We start from the raw sequence: 24,565 nt of genomic DNA, 5'->3' as shown, positions 1-24,565 counted from the left end.
TGGGGAAGGACAGGGGTGGTGGGAAGGGGCACTGAGAGCTACCCTCAGGTCTCTGAGGACCACGGCCTGGCTGGGCTGCCCTGCAGGGGTGGATTGGGGATGCTCCTGGGGCGTTGGGGCAGGACTTCCCCTTGCCTGTGGTGTTTCGAGGCTCAAACATTGTGACCCAAACTATGAATCTGTTTGGGGTAGCAGCTGGGAGCTCAGCATCACTGGCACCAATCTCTCTCCCCAAATAACCTGGCAGAACCTGCTGTAAGCTCAACCGTGCAATTTTCCTGCTGCCTTAGCAGATTGCTCCGGAGTCTAAAGCTCTCCTAAACCCTTGCCACCACATCAGCCCTGCCCTGGTCCTCCCGCAGCACCCTGCGGGGCTGGCTGAGCCTCCCCGGGCACAGTGTGCTGAGGGCAGGGCCGGCACACAGACGCTCCACGAGGGTCAGGCACAAGCTAACTGAATGCATAACTTTATTAAATAAATGCTTTGTCATGAGAAAAGACAAAGATCAAAGAGTAACATAAATTATAAGTTGAATAAATAGTATACAGCAATCTTCACTTTTTAATAAAATGTGAGATTTTTTTTTTTTTAAGTACAAAATGCTAAACAGAGCATTAAGCTCTTCTTCCATTGTCAGTTTTTCACAAACTGCTTTTTTTTTTTTTTTTTTTTCCCACCAGTAAGATTATGAGTATTTCTTGTTTACTGGAAAAAAAAAAAAAAATCAACGAAAACAAAACGAAACGAAACAACAGAGCTACCGTATGTATGTAAAGCTATAAAAAGCTACCGTAAAATGTGTAGTGAGTATTGCTTAAAGATTTAAAAAAAAAAAAAAAAAAAAAAAAAAAGACCAGGCAGGAAACTCGGAATCTGGTGTGTGTGAACTAGTGTGGGTGACGGTGGGCGACGTGCGCGGTGACGTCTGTCCCAGTGGCAGTGGCGGGCGGCTGGCGGGGCTGGGGACAGGGCACGGTGCGCAGGGCTCCTCGCCAGGGCCAGGACAGCGGTCTGGAAGCGAGGTGAGCTGTCGGTTGTTAAATATACAATGCTCCGTTTGGGAAAAAAAAAAAATCAGTAAAAACAACAACACAAAAAAAGAAAAAAAGAAAAAAATAAAAAACAACACCAACAAAAAGAAGTTTTCACGTGGAAAGGGGAGAAAAAGAGAAGGAGGAAGAGAGAGAGGGAGCAGAGAAATAGTGCAAAATGCTCTTGTACTAGTGGTTTTCGAAGGCCACTGCAGTACAGACAAGGGGTAACCCAGCTGCTGAACATCTCCCCTGGGAGATGTGGTCCAAGGGCTGTCCTCACCCCTGCTCCAGCCTTTTCCTCTCACCCGGCGGCCGCTGGTGCGTGAAATGGCCGGCAACCTCCCCGTGCGCCTCGGTCCCCGTGCCGCGTCCACCCCTTCTGGTTTTCCCACCCCAAAGGCAAAGCGGGTCCCTCCACCTGCCCGCTGGGAACGGCAGCGCTTGGTCACCGCCCGATGGATTTTGGAGCTCGTGGGGCCACAGCTGGGACCCACTTTGTATGGGGAGGACAGGGAGTCCTCCTCTGTCCCCCTCCCAGTGTCAAGGTGGTGGCTGCATCCTTAAGGCCACCACCAGGCTGGTCTGTGTCCCCTGGGAGCTGAGTTATCCGAAATAAACGTCCCATGGGGAGCTGCCATCCCTCTGCCCGCTCCCATCCCGCCTGTCCCCGGGCAGCACGGCTCCTTTCTCTGCAGCCAAAGGCTTTCAAGTTTTGGGAAATCAAACAACAAAACAAACAAAATGAACAAAAAAAAACAACAAAAAAAAAAAGCAAGAACGAGAGGGAGGAGGAAAGGAGGGAGAGGGGCGCTGGGGAAGGTGGTACTGGCCTATAACAGTCGGGAGGTTTTGCACGGGGACAGGCAAGTGGAGGAGATGGGAGACAGCGGTGACGGTGCCTGTGGCCCTGGGGGTTGGCACGGGCTCCCTCTCCATCCTGCTGTCCCTCCACCCCCCCTTCACCATCCTGTTCACCCCCCATCCTGCTCAATCCAACCCTGCTCCATCAGCCCCACAGAGCCAAGGGGTCCCCTCCCCAGCCCCAGCTCCCCCCCAGCCCCACGGGGGTTGCCTCAACTCCTGCTTTTGTTTTTTTTTTTTTTTTCTTTCACGGAGGGCAAGAGATCTGCATTTGGTGCCCCTCCTCACCCCCTCCTCGTTCCTCGCTTCCTTTCAGCAAAGGAAGGCACTCCACCCCCAGCTCCAAACGTGCCCCGTTGGGTCTCCGTGGAAGTCTATTGGCAAAAAAAAAAACCCTTGGGGGCCATCCAGTCCTGCCCCCACAAGGGCAAAGCATCCTTGCAGGATGCCTGGTTGCGGTGGTGGGGGGGATGCCGTCCCCTGGGACGCTACGAAGGCACCCAGCCAGTGATGGAGAGGAGCCTTCACCAGAGCTGGTGCTGAGTCCCTCCCATCCTGGCCCCACCGGTGCTTGGGCCCCCTTCTTCCTCCCTGTCCAGCCCCAAGAGTCTCAGACCCTCTTTGGGGGATGCATTGGCTGCATCCTCCCCCAAAGACCGGCCGCATCCTTCGGATGGCTCCAGGTGCGTGTTTTGAGTGCCGGGGCTGCAACGCCCAGCCCCCGACAGCTCCTTCTCCTCCTTCCCTTTGCTGCAGGATTTCCCAGCGCAGCAGTCGCGGAGACCCTTGTCGTGGGGAAATGAGTCCCAAAATCCAATGTGGAAAATTAAAACAAAACAAAACAAAACAAAAAACAAAACAAAAATAACACAACAAAGGTCAGGAAGGCAGCTGACAGCTGTCCAAGCATGCCTGAGGCAGTGGGTCTCCGTTTCGTGGTGGCCTCTGTCACTGATCGAGGACGTGGTTCCTGGGTGAAGCGTGAGGACCTGTTGCAGGATCTCACGGCAGGATGGGGAGGTGGCGGAGGGAGTCAGCCAGGGCAGACATGAGCAGTGTCCTCAGTGTGAAAGGATGGAGACTGGTGTTTTCCTAACCCTGGGAAAGGCTACAAACCAGCCTTAACAAAAACCCAAGACGAAATAAAAGTCTTTTTTTTTTCCCCCCTGGAGCAAACTATTTTTTTTTTTTTTTTGGCTGTGAAAACAAAAATAATAATAATAAAAAAAAAATCATTAAAAAAAAAATCTCCATAGTTGGTCTTCGCTGTGGCAGCAAAGGGTGGTGAAGGGTTTTGTCCCCGGTCCCCCGTCCCCACGTATGCCTGCTTCACGCTGGGGAGCGGTGGAGCATCTGCAGAGCCGGCTTGGACGCAGCCCTCGGTGTTGGTGGGGCCTCGGGGCACCTCCGTAGCTCTGCTCCCTGTTCGGTCCAGCAGCTCTCCCCTTGCTTACAGTGAAGCCTTCAAATTGCAGGTTTCCAGGCACGTTTTTTTTTGCAAGGAGAAGTCACGTCTGTGTGCACGCACACGACAAATGCTTCCACGCACACGGCTGGGTGACGTTTGGAGTCTCACTCGTCCAAAACTCGGATTTCTGACCTCCCGGTCAAGAGGAACTGCACTGAGAAGGGGACGTCTCCCTTCTGGAGTGTTTCTTTTTGAAGTCCACGAATATTGCGGGGGATATTCGTGCCGTTGCAGGAGCTTGTGTGTCCCTCCCCGGTACATCTCCAGGTGCGCAGCAGTCCCGCTCCTCCTCTTCTTCCTCCTCCTCCTCCTCTTCCTCCCAGCATGGTTCAGATCTGCCTGGATCGGGGCGGTCGTTTGGGACGGAGATCAGATTGACTCGAGTGCATCCCGGCGATGCAGGGAGGAAACTCCAGAAGAACGGAGCAAGGAGTGGAGACGCTGGTGGCCGCAAGGTTTTTCTCTCCAGACCCTTTAGAAAATGACTAGCTAATCCAGAAAGAACTAAAAAAAAAAAAAAGAAAAAAAAAAAAAAAACAGAAAAATTCACCCCGCCCACAACCCCAATTAGAAAATCACCAACTCGGAGAGCTTCCTACATTGGCGTGGGCTCTGCTCGGCAGCAGGGGGGCGCGGGTGGTGCAGGGAGAGGTGCGGGATGGCGGAGCGGCCGAAGCTGGCTTGTCTCTGGCTCTGTCCTTTCCTTGCTGAGTCCTTGCTGTCAAAACGCTGCTGTAGATTCCGAGTCCTCAGTTTCTTCAGGGTTTGGTTTTCTCTTTCCTTCTTTCTTGTCTTCTTTCTTTTCCATTTTCGTTTTCTTTTCCTTTTCTTTCTTTTCCATTTTCATTTTCTTTTCCTTTTCTTTCTTTTCAATTTTTCTCTCTTTTCTTTTCTTTTCTTTTCTTTTCTTTTCTTTTCTTTTCTTTTCTTTTCTTTTCTTTTCTTTTCTTTTCTTTTCTTTTCTTTTCTTTTCTTTTCTTTCTTTTCTTTTCTCTTTTTCTCTTTTTCTTCTTTTTTTTTTTCTGCTTTTCTTTTTCCTTGTCCTTTCTTAACTTCTCTTTTTTCTTTTCACTCTCCTTTTCCTTATCCCTTATTTATATTTTTTTTTGTTTTCGGTGCCTTTCTTTCTTCTTTTTTCTTTTCCTCTCTTTTTTTTTTTCTTCTTACATGAGATGAAAGGAATCGGAGTCCCGGGGTGCGGGGAGGTGTGGAGGGGAGGGTGGGAGGGAGCCTGGGTGGGTGGTGATGGGGCGGAGGGAGGGGATGCGACTTCACTCCACGTTGCTGCTGTCAAACGCGTGACACTGCAGGTCTCCGCTCAGGTAGTCAGTCCCCGGCAGCTTCATGCCGTATTTGTCCACGCACCAACACAGCCCACGCTTTCGGCCTCGGGAGGGCTTGCACTGGGGAAGACACCGAAGGGCAAAGATCAGGAGCTTGTCACCAGCCCCCGCTGCCTCCCTCGTGCTGGCTCAGCCCTGCGCTTGGCCACTTTTACCCCAGCACCTCCATCCCCAGCCCCGAGCTCTCCTTTTCCTTCTCCCCTCCCCGCTGCTTCAGGATGCTCATCTCAGGCTGGACCACGCTCAGAGCCTCCAACAAGACCACTGAGCACCAGCCGTGCCTGGAGAGGCTCCCAGCAACTTCCCCACCATCCTGATGGAGGAAAATCCTCCATCTGTTCCAGCTGGGACGGCAGCTGAGCAAAACCTCCAGGGTGAGAGGCATCCCTGCCTTCACAGGGCTCTCACCTGCTTCCTCTTGTAGAAGCCCTTTCGGTCGCAGTTGGGGAGGTGGACGGCGCGGGGCACCATCCGCTGGCTGCTCTTCAGCTCCTGCAGGGAGGCCTCCATGTGCCTGCGGCAAGGGCCCTGCGAGGGGAAAATGGGGTTTGTCAGGTGGGGAGCACCTTGCAGTGAATGTCCCCAGGTCCCTATTCTCACGGTCACCAAGCCCTCCCAGGGAAAAAGGGACGGCACCCACCAGCTCAAACTCTTGCCGGAGCTCGGGGATGACGACGCGGGGATGGGCCGTGTTCTCCGCCATGCCCACAAATTTGGCCAGGGTCAGCTTCTTCCTGCGGTCCTTCTTCAGGGCCTCGGCTTTGAGCTCGGAGAGGCGGCCGTGCTTGGGCCGGTAGGCCTTGGGCGGGTAGGTCTCCTCTGTCATCTCCGACGTGGTCGGCTCCTCGTGTTCACGGGACTCCCGTTCTGGAGGGGAAAGGACAGCAGATCATCAGGTCTCCAGCGGCTGACTGGGGATTGCTGGTTTGACCCCAGAGGACATCTTTGCACCAGGACCGAAGAAGGCCCATGGAAACGCATCTGTCCTCCGGGTCCCTTCTGGGAAAGCCCCAGGTCTCGCTCCTGGTGTAACCCTCAAGGGGCCAGCAGGAAGAAGAAGCTTTAGCAGAGCTACAAACCAACCCTCACACAGCCACCAACTCCCATCCCACCCCGCCTTGCAGATGCAAGAGCACAAGCCAGGTACGCTCAAAGACGAGACGACGCCAAGGCCTGGGACTGTCACACAGCAAAGCCACCGCATGCCCTGATCCCCTGGCAAAGCCTGTGGCAACGCCTCACAGCAGTGCTGCCCGGCCATAGCTGCCACCAGTGGCACCGAGGAGCACATTTAGGCTCTGCCCGTGGCCCCGTGCACCGCCTCGCATCGCCCCAGCGTGACCTGCCCAGGCAGGATGCAGTCAGGAGCCCTGCACGGTTATATATAGGAGAGCTGGTGACAGGCTAAACTTAGCTGACTTGTGACCTTTTAGTGCAGCCACCGGAGTGAAAAAGGGCTATTTCTGGACTAAATTTGAATACGGTTTAGCTCCTGAGGTTGCTGGTCTCCCAGCCCCTGCTTCCCGGGGGACCGGTGCTGATGCTGCCAGGGCAGGCACGGGAGAAGCCACCAGAGCAGCAGGACAAATGCCAGGGGGCTGAAACAAGGCAGACAGGAGCGTCCCTGCAGACGGCTTTGCCCCACCAGGTTACAGAGTGGTGCACAAGGGGACACCCAGACACCCAGCAGGGGACACCCGCTTGGGGTTGATGGCAGCACCAGCCTGGCACACGCAGTGGGTGGCCCTAGAAGTAGCACAGGGGACAGGCTGGTCACTAGATCCCCATTTTTAAAAGCTGCTAAGTTTTCCATGGACACTTATTGATTTGAACGCTCCTCTCTCCACCCCCACCCCCCCTTTTTATTTGTTTATTTTTTTTCTTCTTCCATGAGAGCAGAGCTGGATCAGCATCCCAGACTCTGCACCCAGAAGCCACCTAAATGGCTCCATCCATCCTCCCTGGGATTTGCACGTCTCTCCAGGACGGGATCCTCTTGCCATTTTGCCCTGTGACACTCATGTGCCTGTATTTTCGCCTCGCTGCTGGATTCACAGTCACTCCTCTATTATAAGACGACGATGGACACGGGATAGGGAAGAGATTGATTACATCGGGAACGTACGGGGTGCAGAAGTTCCTGCTTTGCCACAAGATGCTGCTGCACTCCAAGGTCTGAAAGCAGACCAGGGACAACTGCAGTGAACGAGTCCTTCCACGGCCCCGACACTGCTGCCACCTCTGTCCTTTGAGCCCCCTCTGGCACCGAGTGCTGGGGCATCTCCCTGGGCTGCCCCCGAGTAGCTACGGGAGGGGAGGATTCACAGCCTGCCCTTACACAACATCATGCAGCTCATCACCTATGAAACACCACCTGAGAGGGGCGCAGCTCCCTGGGCAGCCCTAAAAAAAAAAAAAAATCAACAAACCAAGGGGCCACGGCAGCGAGGATTCAGAAAAACAGCACAGCGCGTCCAGTCCCCTGGGCTCGTGGTGCAGGGGGTGTTTGCAGCAGGCTCCGTCCGCTCATATGGGCAGCAACTCGAGCCTGTGCAAACACCTTGTTCCTCTGCTTCCTGCCAGCAAGCCGGGGCGGGCTGCGAGCCAGGGACTAACGTGGAGCCCTTTCGGCAAGGGCAGGTGGGAAGCACAGGAGCACGAGGGAGCCGGGGAATGGTGTGTGCTGAAAGCTGCCCAGCTCCTGCCCGGGTCCAGCTCTTCCTGCAGAGCTGAAGGAGCGCTTGGAGGAGCTGCTTTCGCCCTCCCTGGCATGCTCAGCAGCGATGCACGGAGGGCTGGCTGAGGTGGGACACCTCGGGGTGAGCCAAGGGGCCGGCTGGTGCAGGAGGAGGAAGGGTTGGGGCTACACAACCTTGTCCTGGCTGTTGTATTGCGATGCCCAGACAGCCACAGGCTCTGGTTTAGGTCTTTATCTTCTGGTGAGAACTCCGTGGATCCCTTTCCTCCACCCTCTGGTGATTTTTAGCCTGATTTCCTACAGCAAGGAGGCCAAAGCTCATGCACCTGTTCCCCAATTTGACTCTAACGAGCTAATTTAGACAAAGGGAAGGGCAGAGGGCTCCGACATACAAACGACTGACGAGCTCTGGGCAGGTGGTGAGAGACCATCGTGGTACCAAGGCGAGGGGCCAGCCAGAGCCACAGCAGCAGCACCAGCTGCCCCAAATCCTCACCTTCTCCCCCAGCCATCTCACCCACACCAACCAGCAGCCACCCCGTGCAACCGGGACCGTGTCAGCATCTCCAAAGCCCCCACACCCATTCCTCAGCCTCCATCTGCCACCCCCGGCTGGCTTGTGGCAGGCAGCACTGGCACCGCTGCGTGTCTGCTCCCAAGGAGACGCTGGCGGGAGGAACGCCCAATTTCCCCGAATGAGCCCTAATTGTGCCTGTCTGAGACTCAGGAAGGAGGCTGGAGCATCTCCTCCCTCGCTGTCAGGATCTGGCCCGATGCACAGCCCATTCCCGCCTACAGCCGGAGCCAACTCCCATCCGCCTCGCCACCCTGGTGCTTGGGTTTCAGGCAGGCGGCCGTTTGCGGAGGCAGAGCAGCTGAAATCTCCCAATCCCAGTCCCGGGCACAGGGCAGCAGGAGGTGGGTGAGCCTCGTGTCGCCATCCCTTCTCCCCACCACCGGGGAGATGTCAGCTTCTCCGCAGATGTCCCAGACCCCATGGCCACACCGAAGAGTGACATTGGTGGCCACGCTGAGGACGCTGGCTAGCCGGGAGGTGGCACTCAGGTTGTAGGAATCTCAAGGGGCTGGAGACCCTATGGCCAAGGCAGGAGATTGAATTTAATTCAGAGCCACCCCATGACTTTGTTGCTGGTCCTGGCACCGTGGTGTCCGTGGGGGACCCAGGGAAAGACTGGAGAGCTCCTGGAGACCAGCTTGCAGGTCCCCAACACCAGCTGCTGTCCTAATTTCTGCAGGCTCCCATCAGCCCTGGGAGGCAGAAAATACCCTGAGCTGGGTGCGGGCTGTCCCCTGCCCCAATGGATTAGGGCTTAATGCTGGAGCTGGCTGGGATGAGCTCCTGAGCAGCTCCTTCCCTCCAGGAGCCATTTCCACCCTGCCAGTAGAAAGCAAAACACCCGTGACAGGGAAACCACAAAGCTCGCCCGCTGTCCTCGACAGGCACGGTGCAGAACAGCCTGTGCACCTCCCTGCACCTGGCCCCAAAGCCAGCCCACGTGCTTTCGTCCTCCGGAGGCTTTTGGGCACCGCACAGGGTGATCGCGTGTGCACGTGGGTGTGTGGGAACGCCACCTCCTCCCCGCTCGCTCGCGTTGCGGGAAGCGTTTTCCAAAATGACTGGGAGGCTCGAATTTTCGCAACAAGTTTCCATCGCTTGCTGGCAGGAAGGGAGGGAAAGTACCTATTTGCTGCTGCTAATGATCCGTGCTCGTTACATCCACAGCCCGCTGCTGCAGGACTTGCCGTCCTGTTCAAAAACCGGGGGGAAAAAAAAAAAAAAAAAAAAAGAAAAAAAAAGCCATGTGCACCTCAGGAGAACAAGCACAACCACTGCCTCTGATCTTGCTCAACAGCCTGCTTGATGATTATCACGATTATTATTATTTACAGCACGAGCGCTAACATAATACACCGCTTGAGCAGGAAGGTGTTAGAGAAAGACATAACGGGGACCTGAGTTAAACCTCTAGCAAGGGGATGACAGCAAATGTCACTTGGGAAGTCGCTCGGTCCTTCTGCCTCCAGACCGGGCCCTCTGAGGGGCTCATTGTGGGATGGGACTAATTAAGGCTTGCATTACCCAGGGCTTCTTACACCACAGAGGATTTACCCCCAGGACGGAGTGCCACCACCCAGTGTTGCCACGAAGGGGAGGACTTCATCATGCATGGCCCCACACCCTGCTTTCCTCCTGGGATTTTGGTCCCTAGTGGCAGCTGTCTTTTGGGCATCCTGGTTTCTGTCCCATCACTGCATACAACAACGTAGCGTTTTCTGAATTTGGCTGGGTGATCTTTGACACCCTGGCCTTTCTTTCTGGACAGCACTCTGGGATCGGGCATCTACACAGGCAATGCTGGAGCTAAAAAAGGGAAAATGCATGGGAAAGGCTGGGGGACAGAGGGAGGGCTTTTTCTACAGTTCCCATTGATAGGAACCACAAAGCACTAATCAGGACCAGATCCAGACACTCCCTCCTGGCTTCACCCATAACATCTCCCTGACACAGACAGCTGCAGCCTCCTCCCTATTGCACCTCCACAACCTGATGAAGCCCCACGTTGGTGCCTTACATCTTCCTGCTGGACTTTGCACGCACACGCAGGCAAAGGCAATGATTGCTGAAGTCAGTGTCTGTCTCCTCCTGCCCTGCACCTGCCAGAGCGCCTTTCTTTTCCCTCCCCATCCTTTTTTGCTGCTGGTTCTTGCTGGGCAGCATGAAGCAGCTGCCCGGGGCTGGGAGAGGAGGAACATCAGTGCTGCCCCTGAAAACAGCTTTAGCACTTGCAGGTCATGTTAGGGATGTACCTATTTTTCTTCAGATTGGGTCTTACACAGCAAGTCTGGGCTTAGGTCTCTGCCTAGGAAAAAAAAATAAAAAATCTTGGTGCATTTCCCCCTCTTGTTCCTACTCCAGAGGACGGAACATGCCTGACCCGCACCAAAACCTCCTGGAACAGGCAGGCAAGTTCCTCCCCAGCCTGCACTTGCACCTGTGACCATGTCAGGAAAGTAAAACTCCCTCCCTGCTGGTCAGCACACGGGGAGAGTGTTTGCACTCCCGCCAGGCAGGCAGGGACCGGGAGGGTCAGCTCAGCTCGCGCCCTTTGGCAGCTGGAGAGCACGACTGAGCAAAAGCATTCCTGAGCTCCCCAGGGGCTGCGGGGATCAGCCCGTTCACTGCCCTAACAAAGAAAAGCTCGCTTCCATTCCCAGGGCAGGCACAAACCCCCAGCGTGACAGCAAATGACCCCCCCCAGCCCTGCTGGAGTGGGCACGGAGCCGGCTGCGGCGTGATGCCCGGGACTGGGGTCAGTGCCGCGGACCACCGCCCCGGTGAAGTCAGGCGCTGATGTCAGGCATCCGCGGCGGCCGGCCAGCCTCAGGAGGAGCAGCAGCCAGGGCCAGGGACTCAGGCTGCGGCCGGTCCCTCTGCTAGCCCCGGGGCGTTGGCTACGGGAGAGCCAGCTGCAAGGCGCCTTGGACTTTCGACGAACTTTTGTGCTTTGGTGGGGATTCAGCGGTGGGCCGGCGCGGCAGCGCGTGCGCTGGTGATGCTCGCAGGCGATGAGAGACTGGGAGGAGGCACCACACACTGAGATGGGCTGGAAAGCAGCAGCCCTGCTTGGAAGGGACAACCTCTGCTGATGGCCACCTCGCCTCCCCCAAATCCCCAACATGCGCAACAGGCATTGACGATGGACCGAACGCGGAGGATTTGGGGTGGCTAAACTCCATGTCTAGGTCATTGTGGAGATGCTGCACCCTCCAAACGGCAGCCAGCCCTGTCATTTGGCTTAGATACTGATTTCAGGGTGGAAGGACTTATCTCTGGAGACCCCAGTCTCTTTTCTTGCGACTCCTATGGTTTCACATAGGCTGAAGCTAAGAAATGTAAATCCCACCACCTCTTCTGGACTGGTCTCCCTGCAGCCTGTGGGGTAGCTCTCATGGGAAGCTGTGCCAAACTGTCCTACATACACAGGTGCACTGGTAAGAAAACCCAGACCCTGTTTCCTTCACTGGGAATTTGCCCAACAGTTGTCACAATAAGCAAATTACCTTTGCGATTTGCAGGCTGCTGCAAGAAGTCTTTAAGAGCTAAAGCACTGTGAAGTGCCCACAAAAAAAAATTCATTCTGCCCCACCATGCCCAGTCCCCTACTCAGGATAAAGAAAAGAGTCCAAACAATCCACAGACCGCAGCCCAAAAGCCACAGGAGCTTTTGGAAAAAGACTTCTGGGATACCCCAGTACCTTAAATCCCTATGACAGCAGGGTCAATGTTTCTGCAACCTCACTCTCTTGTCCCACAGAGACAATTTTGAAGAGAAGGCCATGGACTGATGGGACCAAGCTCAGGGAAGAGATGGAAAAGCAGCCAAAGAGCTAGAAGTGCTCAACCCTAGGCTAAGACTTATCACCATTTTATCAAGCTGAAACCTAGCAGGGTGCTTAGGAGCTGCTCAGGAACACCCAAAGAACCATGGAGAGTGAAGACAGATGGCAAAAGGATGTTCTGTGCTGAGGCCTTCGTCTCTTAAGTTAGAGCTTGGACTTTGCTGAAGTAGTCTGGAAGACCAGCTCTTTCTCAGGAGATTAATGTCTCCTCAGCAGAAACCTGTGGATGCAGATTCTGCTGCATCAGCCAGGGCTCACCTGCAGAGCGTGAATATCAGGTGCTTGGGCTGCCCCCAGGTTCACATACGATGCATAAGAAAGGGAGATCATTGTCCTGATGACCTTGCGTCTTCACACAAAGCTGGATGGGGGAGAAATGCAGCTCAGCATGTGGGAAGGAGCTCTCAAGGGAACCAACTCATGTTTAGGTCTGCTGCGGAAGCACATGGCCTATCTGTAGGAATGAATCTCTGGGTCAGCACCACTTCTCCGCACTGCCAGCAAATGCTGTGGAGGTGGGAGAGGTAAAGTTATGGGAGCTGGAAGCATAGCTGTGTGCCAAATGATACTTTCCTAAGCTGGCGTTCCTTACTGCAGCCGCAAAATAAAACTACCTCGGAGCAACTCTCCAGAACAAAGAGAAAATCAGGTTTAGATATGGGTAGCACCACGACAAAATCTCCTTCCCTAATTGCTGCCAGCTGTTAGTTCATCAGGCTCCAAGCGTCCATGCTGTGCTGGAGGAGCCAGGCTTTGGCATCTACTGGTGAGCTTGGCTGTTTGTGACTTGGGATGTACAAGCAAGGACTGGGGCTGACAAAGAGGTGGTGTTTTTGACTTGGTTGTTTCTCTCCAGATAGCTCCCAAATCTGTACGAGATTAGTTCTCAACACAGGCTTGAGAGTCTGCAATGTGTATACAGGGCACACAAAGCCAGGGTGAGAATCCAGGCAGTGTGACCAGAGGCTTGGGGTTCCCAGCAACAACCATTTCTGGTGAGGTGGAACCCAAGATACCTAACCAGTAAAAGGGTTAGGAAACTTTTGAGTCTCTCCCTTGTATTAAAAATGAACGAATATCCATCCGTCTCAATGAAATGATGATGATGTGCCCCATCTTGCAAAATTGCAGGCACTCTGCTTCTAGATAGCTGCTTGGATCACCCTGACATTTCCTGAACAAAGTTATTTTCCAGGGAACTGAACTGGCAAGTGGAGAGGAAGGAAGTATTTCAGGATTAGATTTACATCAAGAAGCTTCTGTAGCTGATGCACTGATGATAGGAAGATAAAACATATTTCCTTCACATCATCTGGAGACTACAGATGTTCCCCATTCCATATGCTGAAGCTGCAGAAGAAGCTGAGAGCTGAACTGAAGAACAACTCAGAGAAATGTAAATAAATCAACTTTCAATATCATAGTGACCAAGACATATTTTTCCTTCCTGGAAAGGATGAAATCATTCAGTCTTTCTTAGTCTTGCGTGTTTTCCAACAAATCCACCCTAGTGGCAGATTCCATTGGTTCTAATAAAGGCATCAAAAAAGCTTCCATGCCGCCAACTAAGAGCAGAAAAGAACAAAGAAGGAAACCCAGGGAAGAAGATTGCCTGTCTCTGTCTAACTGATGATACAAGTGAGGAAAATCTGGAGTAGCTCCTGACAAACATTATTGAATCATTTACTGACAGTTTCTCTGTGAGATTTAGCTGTGGCAAAAAGAAAGGAAGCCCCTCATGGAAAACAAACATGCTTTCACGTCTTCTGAATGAAAACAAAAGGGTCTGAACTGCTCATCTGGCTACCAGCTGAGAAGAGATGACCTGAAAAAGCATCTGCTATTAGGGTTTTCTTCCAACCCATCACACCTCCTTACTTCCTAAGGACACAGTGAGCCTTTTTTTCAGGTCACCTCTTCTCAGGGTTTTGAATTTGATTGTTTCATACTGAGCAGAGCTCTTAACAACTGGGAACTGAGCCTGGGAGAGGCTGGTTGCACTGGAGAACAGAGGTCTCCATCACAGGATCCATCCCCACTTATGGTAATGATGGGCTCTGTCAGACCCAACAGCAACCAATATCTGAAAGATCCACGAAAGCCAAACCTGCTTCTCTCTAGAAAGAGATGAAAGCACATCAGGTGGAGTCTGGAGATGCACCTGTGTCAGGTGCTGAACGAGAACTGTCCAAACACCACAAATATTTCACACGTACAGCTGTGACTGCAAACCTCCAGCCTAGCCTGGATTAATTTCTAGGCCTTCGGCCTGACTTTCACAGCTCTGCCTTAAACCAGATGGAAAAGATCTGTGAGATCATCCATTGCTCATCTCTGTGTCAGCACCAGATGACACATCGTCACATGCACTGTCCAGCCTAACTTTTACAAGCTCGAAGTGATGAGATTTCCACCTCTGCCCTCAGGCCTCCCTTCTGCTTTCTCAGTGGCTCCTTCTGTCAGAAAGTAGAGTAGGCCTGAGTAGGCCCAGCCATTCCTTAATCCCTCAGTCCACTTAAGCACTACCACATAAAAGTACCAGAAGTTTGATGTTCACACTCTGACAATATTGCTAAGCAGAAACTTGCCCAAGCCTGATCTGAAACACTGGCTCTAGTCTCTCCTAGCCATTTCCCCCCCCTACACTGCACTGGGGCATACACCGCCTGATTCCCTTTGGTCCAGGCAGGATGTAAAGATGCTTTTAAATGGTAAAAAGTATCAACAGTCCCTTTATGCAGCGAAATGTACAGACCTCCATTTTGGGGTCTGAAACTCCAAGAAAAACAATGGATTGCTCTTTGCAACAGGTCCCGAGCCTTTCCAGAATTAATTCCCTGTTGCATTTCACTGTTTTTTTCCACAACCTCAAGCTGTCCCTGTTGCTACAAAACAAAATAACTGAATACTGAAGTGCTTATGAAATGATGCAGTAAAGTTTCACCCATTTCTGCCATTTCTTCAGGAAAGCAGGAGCCACAAATGAAAGTGACTGACACAGCCAAAGATATGTCTTTAATGACTGGTACACCGTAATGACACTTTCTAGTAAAACTTCTTTCCTCTTTTCCTGCATCACTTTTAAATTAAAAAGTGAAAGCCAGGTCCCATGGTTGTTCACTGTCTTAATTACTAGATTTTCATCATTAGTCCAATGCATAACATCTGATTTCTTAAGCATGAATAATGAAAGGGTCTGTTGATTTAATTGTTTTCAGAGGACAAATCCCATCTGAATTTGGAACAAGAAAATATTTCTATTGGTTTTCTGCAAAACAGAAATATGACTATTAGTCAACTTTGCCCCTAAAGTTACCTTTAAGATACATTCCCTCTCTTGTTTAGCTGGGGGATCATTTCCTTAAGTATCTGACAGGATTACCTTCTTGCCCTTAAATAGCAACCAGACCAGCAATCTCCATCAACATAACAATTATCTCCATCAGTGAACCAGCTGTGTCCATCCAACAAGCAAACAAACCAAACTCTGCAATAACAGCCCTCAAGGCAGGCAGCTGCTAAGTGCTTTCCAATCCTACTGAAGCCAACAGCATCTCTGGGCTTTCCGCCTCACAGTCCTTCGAGGACTGAATTAGCTGGCCCCCAAGGAAGGGATTAGGTGCCTGAAGGCCTATGGTGCTCTGGGTCTCAATCCCTGGAGAAAAGGCACTCGGCACCTTGCAGGATCAGGCCCTGCCTGGTTAATAGGGAATGATGTGCAGCCGAGGGAGGCTTGGACCTTCCTTCAGGCTGTAGCATGAGGCAGGTGTGGTGCCCTGGTGTCCCAGCCAGAAGCTGGCTGCTCTGTGACATGGACTGATGGGCAGTTCACACACTTATCCTGGAAACATCATAGGCAGACAACAGATCCACCAGAACATGCTGAGAAATGGCTTCCTTGAGAGCAAATTTGCCCACATCAAACCACAGAGAGTCCCAAATTTCTGCAAACACATTACGCTGGCTCCTGCTGGGATTAACTGCGAACCGGTGGATTGACATAAACACTAAGGGGTCCCCTTAGATCACTAGCATCAAAGAGCCACTTCAAAAACAACATCTTGCTGAGAGTTGCCTTGGCTACACAGCTGAAGGAATAGAAAGAGAGCGTCTGGTGGGGGAGTGGAGGGGAGAGGACAGGGGATTTCACTCCTTCATCACCAGATGCGACACGACCCTTCCCAGACGGGCTGACACACGGAGCACAACCCATGCCTGGCCTTCTCCAGTGGCATCCTAGGGCCTGGGAGCATGCCACAGCTGCCACCCTGCTCTGCAACCTGCAGCAGCCCTGGGGACACCCAGCTGGGAGGCTTTCTCCAACCTGCCAGGTTACCTGCCCTCCCCTCCTTGCAGCAGAGCATCCTCATGCTTTTTGCTACACTTATCCTGAGGATAAATGCACGATACCAATCCTTTTCACCTGTTAAAAAACAAAAAACAAAACTCCTTACAAATGACTAGGTGGTTATTATGAAGGCTGCCAAGGAGTTCACCCAGGCCAAACCCTCTGGATCATCTCTGACCTCTCCATGCACCATGTCTTCAGGGCCTGCTGCTTCCTCCTTCTCAGGTTATTTCTGCTGTCTTCAGCTCACCACATCACCAAAATGCCACCTTTTCTCAGCTCAGGTCCTGTTTCCCACTTCCCCAAAGGCCACGTGCTGCTGCCTTGGCAAAGGGAAGCTTGCAGAACAAACACGGTGTGTGAGCTCATATCCACGCAGCTGGCTGGGGGGACTATCTGGCCTCTATCTCCTCCCTTACCTCCCGTTGTTTGATATGCTCACCTGCTGCATCTCATCTCTCAGCCCTCGGTGGGAGGAACGGGTAGGCTGCTCTCTGTATGCCAATATCTGATCTTTATGGCCAAATACCCCATGTGCCAGTCGTAAGCAGAACCAGAGCGATTTATGCGTGCTGCCTGGAAACCATTCTGCCCCCAGAGACAAAAATGCTTTGTGTGTTTCCACACATTAAATGTTTGTGCAGGCATGTGTGGGTGTGTGAACATGGGCACATGTGTGTGTATGCTCACAGGGATATCTTCCCGGCACATACCAACCCTGCTGCTCAGCAGCCCACGTAGAGGGGCAGGTGTGCTCCAGCCAAATCCCACTTTCATTTATGTCTGCCCCTGAATTTGCACTACTTTGCTGGGAAAAAAAAAAAAACACAGGCAGGATCTGCCATGCTGTGGATCATTTTATCTGCCCTATGAGTTAGCACGGGTGAAATGAGCTACGGCAGTTCTCAGCAGCTTGTCCTGCCCCTTCCCAGTGCTCTCAGGCTTCCCAGTTTGGGTGAGGAGCACTGGGAGCCACCACTGCTAAATCCGCTCCTGCTGCTGCTCCTTGCCTCGTGCATGGGTGCTCACAAACCGAGGAGCAGGCGAAGCTGCAGAGTGCAGCGAGCAAAGCTCGCAGCCGACGTTAGGAGGAAGCAGAGCACCGTGCTGTGCTCGCAGGCACAGCCGCTCGCTGCCTCTCCTCCTCCTCCCTGCCCTACCAACACGCGTGTGCCAAACGTGTGCCGGGCACAGGATGCTGGTGCTGGAGCACTGATGGGAGGAGGCAGGCGGCCTCCCTCCAGCATCCCTCGTATCTGCGGAGGCTGCCATGTAAGGCCAGCCCCAGTGCTGCAGGCGGTGGTACAGCTCCAGGCGGGCTCGCTGGGAGTGGGTCCAGGCTGACAGACGTGCGCGGGAGCTTGGAGCCGCTCCATCACTCGCGCACGCACGCACGCACGCATGCACGCACAAAGCCACGTCTTTGCTCCGGTGAACTCTGCTGGCACCAGGCAGGAATTTCATTTGGATCAACTACTTAATATTCTTGCTCCTTCCTTAGAAACCAGGCTGCTGAAAAGTCTTTCCAGCCAAGGCCCCTCCTTTCCTGTTTGAACCACCCCATCCCTCCCTCCCCCGTACACGCACACCGCAGAAACCCAGCTTTCTTGCTGGCACCTGATGGATTTCACCTTCTCTCTCTCTCTTTTTTTTTTTTTTAATATATTGTTATTGTTGCTGAAACTTCAGATCAAAAGAAAAATGGGGTTTTTCCTGTTTCGGATAGGAGGCTTTGCAGGCCTGTTGATACTAGCTTTTGCCTTGACAGCTCCGTTGCTGCTCTGCACAAAGGACCCGGTGCTCAGCACCGCACGGCTCCTTCCCCAGGCCCACAGCTGCTGCTGCGTGTCCCAAAAACCCCGTGCCCGCATCCTGCATCGCTGGGCGGGGAGGGGAAGTGCACTGGAAGGAGAAGCAGGGTGGGGGGAACGTGTTGGGGCGGGATGAAGGACTGCACCCAACAGGAGCCGCAGGAAACCTGGGCTCCACAGCTCTCCTCCGCCGCCTGCTTCCAGCTGACGCAGCAAAGACGATTTTCTTAGCGCTAATTCTGCGCAACCCCCCCCCCCCTCCCTTCCCCTCCTGGTTATCGTTGGCGCACGGTTTCGTGGGGAAACTTGCCAAGTCTCGCTCGCTTTCTAGAAAGAGAGAAGGAACGAGAGAGGAGAAGGAAATATTTGACAACCTTTGTTTTTCCACGAGCTGTTTCAGGGCGGCGGGCTGCGATCTGTGCCCCGCGCTCCCCGGCGCTCGGCCTGACCTTGCTGTGTCAGCAGGAGGAAGTCTGGCGGGAGCACGGGGCGGCGAAAATGGAAAGACGCGGTGTGTTTCAAACAAAACTTAAACAAAACAGAGAAAACCCAGAATCCTGAAGCTTGTGCCATAAATGAAGCTCATTCATGTATTTTTTTTTTTTTTTTTTTTTTTAACCAGGAATGTCAATTACAGCAGCGGTGTTTGGCTTTCGGCAAAGGACGGTGTCTGACTGCTGTGCCAGCAAGGACTACAGGGACCATCCTGTCACTACCTACCCATCAGCCTACTTAAAACGAGCCTTACCAAAGCCCTTTAATCCTATATTTGCTTTCATTTCCGACCTCTTTGCCAGCCAGGAGCACATCCTGCGCAGGAGCCCTAGCGTTTCTCAGCGCTGCCGTGCCCAGCTTACAGAAGAGGAAACTGAGGCACGGTGCCCAGGAGCATCCTGTCCCCACGCGAAACATCTGGTCTGCAGCACAGCCAAGCCCGGCCTCCCAGCGCCGGGCTCCTGCAGTATTCTTGCTGCCTTTCCACCTCGGCTATAAGGAGGAAAGCATCTGTGATTTTCAGCTCAGCCAGCGCAAGTGCAGAAATAGATAGAAATGCAGTTTGATCTAGTCCTCGCCACTGTCCCAGAGTTTATTTCGCTGATTCTTTCTCAGCGGTTTGCAGCTCAGGGCCAATTTTGGTCATTGATAGATCGGAGGGCCAGGCCAGCTTCCCCAGCACACAGTCCCTGCGCTGCTGGCCAAACTGGCAGAGGCCAGAAAGTTCAAGTCAAACTTCATTTCTTTCCTTGCCCCGTTGCTTAGTAACACGCCTATGAAAATATACTTTGTTCTCACACACTACCAGTTGAATGCCAAGAGCGTTTTTTCCCTCTCCCATCCTCAGGAATTCCTGATTTATTTTTTATTTCTTTTTCTTTCTCTCTCTCTTTTTTTTTTTTTTTTTTTTTTTTTCAATCGTGCAAAGCTCGGGAGAAGCCTGCTGGTCTGCTGCGGCTTCCTGCAGAAGCCTTCCCCAGCAGGGCTCATCTCCCACCTGCAAACCAAACCCACCGAAAGGAGCCCCCTGCGGCGCTCAGGGAGTCCAAATGGCAGCTGCAGGTGGTGCCGGGGGTCGCTTTTGCAACAAACCTGCAGCCTCTTCCCTATTCCTCTCCTTGTTCGCTCAAAGGGTGCTCCCCATCCCAAGCTCACCCGAAGCAGCGACATTATGAGGGGACCAGCCAGAGTTTGCACGCAGAGCACCTGCTAAAGGACCAGGCTCCTTGGGCAGAGCAAGGCAGGTGGAAGGAAAGAAGACTCAACCGTCAGCCAAGACACAAAGCTTTTTGGGGTGCCCTCGGTTCACACCAGGCACCCTGCCTAGGGGTGCAAGGCTCAGCCCCACTCTCACGGATGCCACCGCCTTTTGCCTGCATGGTTTCCCCTCCTGGCTGCACCGCCTGCCTCCTGAACACACACGCACACGCGCAGGGTAAATAAACACAGCGGATGACGCGCTCGGGGATATTTCGCATAGCTCGGCCGTCAGCAGCTTCGTGCACGGCTTCCTGGGCTCTCACACAGGGCAGCAGCTCCCGGCTCCCCCCTCTGCCCCCCACGCACCTCTCCACCCGGCCCTCACCCCCTCTGCAAGCTCCCTTGCAGAAGGCCCAGCTCTGTTTTGCCGGTTTTGGCCACTTTTTGCAGAGGCTGGAGAGTTTTGGTCCTTTGGAGGGGGGAAAGTTACACGTCAATGTATATACGTGCCCACAGAAATTGGTTTTGCCCTGCAGGATGGAGCCCAACAGCACCACCGCTGCCTGCAAGCAGCAAAGGGGAAAAATAATAAAAGCACCAGGATTTATTAGGTGCTGGAAAGGAGAAACGGATTCCCATTGCGCCGGTATAAGCAGGAGCTTGCTAACAAGCTAAAATGACATTTTCCTGAACAAAAAAAAAAAAAAAAAAAACAAAAAACAAAAAAGGGGGGGGGACTTGATTCTGTTTTTTTTTTTTTTTCTTTTTTGCAAAGTGCTTTCCTAGGTCCCCTGGACTCGCAGACCCCCGCCCGCCCCCCTCCTCCCCTGCGTGCCATGGCAGAAGGGCAGAAGCTTTTGGAGGAGCATGAGGGGCCCTGTCCCTGTCCCAGCCGCAGGACCCAGGAGTTTAACCGGGCGCCCAAGCGAAGGAGCGCTTTCTGCCGTGCTTTTGTCACGTGCAAGGTGCAAGCGGTTCAGCAGCTTGGCTTTGCGCTGCTGCTGCCGCGCCAGCCCTCGTGCTGGTTTTTATGCCTTCTGTCTGCCTGCTAGCGGCACTGCCACTCGCTTCTGCACCCGCGGATTCCCTGCTCCTTGTGCACCTGCTCTCCTCACCTCCCAGCGCTCAAACCCGTTGCCCAACAAAGAGGTCCAGCAGCAGGCAGCCAGGAGTTGCCGCGGCCACGAGAAGCCGGGAGGCTGAGCGATAAACCCAGGGGGGATAAACCTGAGGGTTTTGGGGATGGGGAAGGTGCCCTGCCCAGAAGGAGCCTTTTATCTCGAGTGCAGAGCCCCAGAGCGAAGCGGAGAGAAAGGGGGGTCCTGGAGAGGGTGAGGATGGGGATGCGGGAGGGATGTAAAGGGTGCAACTGGAGAAGGACGGGGATGCAGCTGGGACTAAGAGCGAGTTTCTGGAGTTTGGGGGAAGAAAACCTCTCCATCGGGGATGGGACAACCCAGAGAGGGTGGATGGGGGGGATGCGAGATGATGCAACAGGAGGTTCAAGCAGGGCACGGATGGGAAGAAGGAGTGGAGAAGTGGTGGGGGGCAGCTGAGGGGATGGCAGAGCAGCCGGGCAGGTGGAAGGGCAGCAGGAAAAGTGGGAAAGCAACAGGGGGATGGCAGAGCAGCCAGGGGAAGCGGTGGAGAAGCAGCTGGAAAGATGGGGGCTTGGCAAAGCAGCGGCTGGAGGGGCAGGGAGAGGAAGGAAGGGGGAAATAGCTGGAAGGGACGGAAAGGCAGGCGGGGTGGGTGTGTGCGCGAGGGTGGAAATCAGGTGGAAAGACGGAAAAAGCAGCTGGGGAGATGGACGGGCAGCTGGCGGTGGCGGAGGGGAATGGAAGAGCAGCCGGAAAGGCAGCAAAAGCCAACAGGGGGAGGGGAAACGGAAGAGCAGCCGGGGACGGAAAAGCGGGGCCGAAGGATGGAAAAGCAGCCGGCGGGGCGGAAAAAAAGCAAGCGGGGGCGCGGAAGAGGCACCTGGACCGCTGCAAAACGCAGGCGGCGAGCTGCGGGAGCGGGGGCAGGGAAAAAAAAATAAAAAAAAAAAAAATAAAAAGAGCCGGGGGAGGGGTGGGGGGGAGCTGAAAAGCAAGCGGAGAGCCGGGGTGGGAAAAAAAAAAAAAGCAGGCAGGGAAACGCACTCCGGGATTGGGATAAAAAAAAAAAAAAAAAAGGAAAAAGAGACGGAAAGGAGGAAAGGGAGCCGGCTGCGGGGCACTCACCGGCCTTGGCTTGCTCGCGGTAGCTCTTCTCGCTCAGGCAGACGGCGGTGCCGTGGAGCAGGGCGTGCAGCGGCTTCTCCTCGCCCTGCCGGGGGAGGCAGCGGAGCCCCCGGGCGCAGCGCTCGGTGTAGACGCCGCAGGGCTGCCCGGCGGGCAGGGCGCAGGTGAGGCAGCAGCCGCAGCCCGGCTCCTTCACCAGCTCACAGCCCAAGGGAGGAGGAGGGCAGAGGGACAGAGCTTTGCCGTCGCAAGGCTCGCACTGCACGAAGGAGCCCAGGCACCGCGACAGCCCCGGGCAGGCGCCCAGCAGCACCAGGAGCCGCAGCAGCATCGCGCCGGGGTTAGGATGCTGCGGGATGGGGAGCGCGGCGGGGGGGGTGAGGGGGGGGCGGGCGGAGCTCGCTTCCCGCTTGGCCCCCTCCGGGGGGCTCGGAGGGGGGTGTTGTGGGCTCGGGGGGGTGCGGGGAGAAAGGAGAAAATCGGATTCAAAAAAGAAAAAGGGCGCAAAGCGCAGCCCCCGCTTGCCGGCGCCCCAGGCTGGGGGTTATTGGGGTGCGGGAGCCTCCCGCTTTGCTTTTTTTTTTGGCTGCGGGGGGGGGCGGCTAGGTTTGCTTTGGGGCTTTTTGTCTTTCTTGCTTTTTTTTTTTTTCTCCTCCTGCCGGCTTTTTTTTTTTTCTTTCTTTCTTTCTTTTTTTTTTTTCTCGCCTCGGAAAAGGGGGGATTCTCAGCGCAAAAAAGAGAGGGGGGACGGAAAGGGAGGGGAGGGGGGGAAAGGGAGAGAAGCGTGCGGGGGCTGCACGGGGGGCTGCAGCCCACAGGTTGCGGGGGGAGCAAAAAAAGGGGGGTGGGAGGGGGCCGGAGACTTCACGCACTCACTCACACGCACACGCACACTCTCCCCAAAGGGCTGGGAGGAGGCAGGTTGGGAAGGGAGCAAAGTTCCTTGCAAACCAGTGTCCTGCTCTTACTGCATCAAAGCAGTCAGGAGAAAAAGAATAAAAAAAAAAAAAGGAAAAAAAAAAAAAAAGCCCGCAGGAGAAGGAAGAGGGGATGCAAAGCTCCCCTTTCCCTCCCCCCTTTTCTTCTGCAGGAGGAGAAAAAAGTCTCTCCCGACGCAGCGAGCTGCTGGGAAGCTTGGTATGAAGCAAAGTTGTGTTTCGATCGGCTCTGTTCAACCTCCCGCTTTCCTCTTCCAAGATTTGCAAAGGCAAAAAAAAAAAAAAAAAATCAAAAAATAATATAAAAGTGGGAAAAAAGCCCCCCCACGCACCAAAAAGGCAAAAAAAAATAAAAAAGGGAAAAAAAAAAAGTTTTCTGCAAAATTAAGAGTGGTTGGTTGCAAAGTCTGCAGAGGAGCGGTAAAAACGGGGGGGAAGGAAGGGGGGAAAAAAATAAGAAAAGAGGTAAAAAAAAAAAAAAAAAAAAATCCACTTTGTAGATCTCCCAACACTTTTCCCCTGGAGAAGTTTCTAAAGAGACTGAATACTGCAGAACAGGCTGTCTTTTAAATAGACTGCCCCTGGCTGCCTGCCAGCCCCTAGCTGCAATTTGAGATCCCAATGACACCTCAGCTTGACTGGGTGCCAGCAGCCAGGGCCCTATCAGTGCACACTCGAGCCGGTGGGGGTGGGGTGCGCAGCTTCTGACTTCTGGGCTTCAAACCCCGGGCAGTGATCAAGGATAATATTATGAGGAGAGACAAGGGGAGGAGGAGGAGGAGGAGGAGGAGGGGGGAAGGGGAAGGCGAGGATGGGGAGGGGAAAGGCAGGGGAAGAGAAAGATGAAAAAAAAAAAAAAAGGAAAAAAAAAGTTGAGATCTTCACGGTTTAAAAAAAAAAAAAAAAAAAAGGGTAGAAGGAGAGAAGTGGTTGCAATGGGGTTGCGGGGAGCCTGGGAGGGAGAGATCAGGGTGCTGAGTTTGGGGAGGGAAGAGGGGGAGGTGTATTAATAGGGCCTGATCCTGCTGCTCTCAGCCTCGCTTGGGGTGGAGACCCCCGGCCCCTTGCCCGGGTGGCTGGGGACCCTCGGCGAGGGGGGAGCGGGTGCTTGCGCCCCACCATCAGCTCCAAAGGTGAGATTGGCAGGGAGATGGCTGGGTGGGTGCCAGGGAGCTGCTCTCGCCCACCCTAATCCCAGGAGGTGCCTTTGTGCGTGCGGTGTGCCCAGCTCTCCTCTCCCACCCACCCCAGCCTGGGCAAGGGGTGAAAAGGCAAGGGGGGAGCTTCCCCCAATGCCAGGCTGTGCCCCTGACACCCCCAAACAGCAAGGGTTAAGGCGGCCGGACAGGGAGCAGGAGGGAGGGCTGGGCTGCTTGTAAGAACTGTGTTAGATTCCTCTTTGGAAAAGTTCGCTGTTGCTCAGGGCATGCCAGAAAACAAGGGGAATTTTGCCATGCGAAGTCCAATTTGCACGTTTTAGCTCATTCTTCTGCTGCCTCTTGCCCTGCACAAATGTGTGTGTGTGTGTGCGGGGGGGGGGGCGGAGAAGTTTAAAAATAAAATTAAAAAAAAAAAAAAAAAAGGCTTTGCAATGCTCATCCTCTGTCCTGGACAGCTTGCGGTTTGCTGCCTTTTGTTCCACCGCTGCATTCCTCAGCGTTACAGCTCTCCGGGCCCTGGTCCTTCGCACTTGCCTCCCTCAGTGCTCATTCATTGCTAGG

General features: G+C 53.8%; 1 protein-coding gene across 1 annotated transcript; it reads right to left on the bottom strand.

Annotated features, from left to right (window-relative positions):
- Window positions 1-809: 809 nt before the first annotated feature.
- IGFBP5 (insulin like growth factor binding protein 5) lies at window positions 810-23,298 on the bottom strand. The gene is made up of 4 exons (XM_082763087.1): window positions 21,907-23,298; window positions 5,348-5,574; window positions 5,116-5,235; window positions 810-4,767 (listed from the first exon to the last, which is right to left on the bottom strand). Exons 1-4 carry the CDS (start codon window positions 22,235-22,237, stop codon window positions 4,636-4,638), a joined length of 810 nt encoding a protein of 269 aa, XP_082619213.1. The 5' UTR covers window positions 22,238-23,298; the 3' UTR covers window positions 810-4,635.
- Window positions 23,299-24,565: the final 1,267 nt, after the last annotated feature.

The sequence above is a fragment of the Aythya marila genome (genome assembly GCF_965140915.1).
Source record: "Aythya marila genome assembly, chromosome: 6".
Lineage (NCBI taxonomy): Eukaryota > Metazoa > Chordata > Aves > Anseriformes > Anatidae > Aythya > Aythya marila.
The sequence above is the reverse complement of the archived record's forward strand: the minus strand, read 5'-3'. Positions and strand labels throughout refer to the sequence as shown.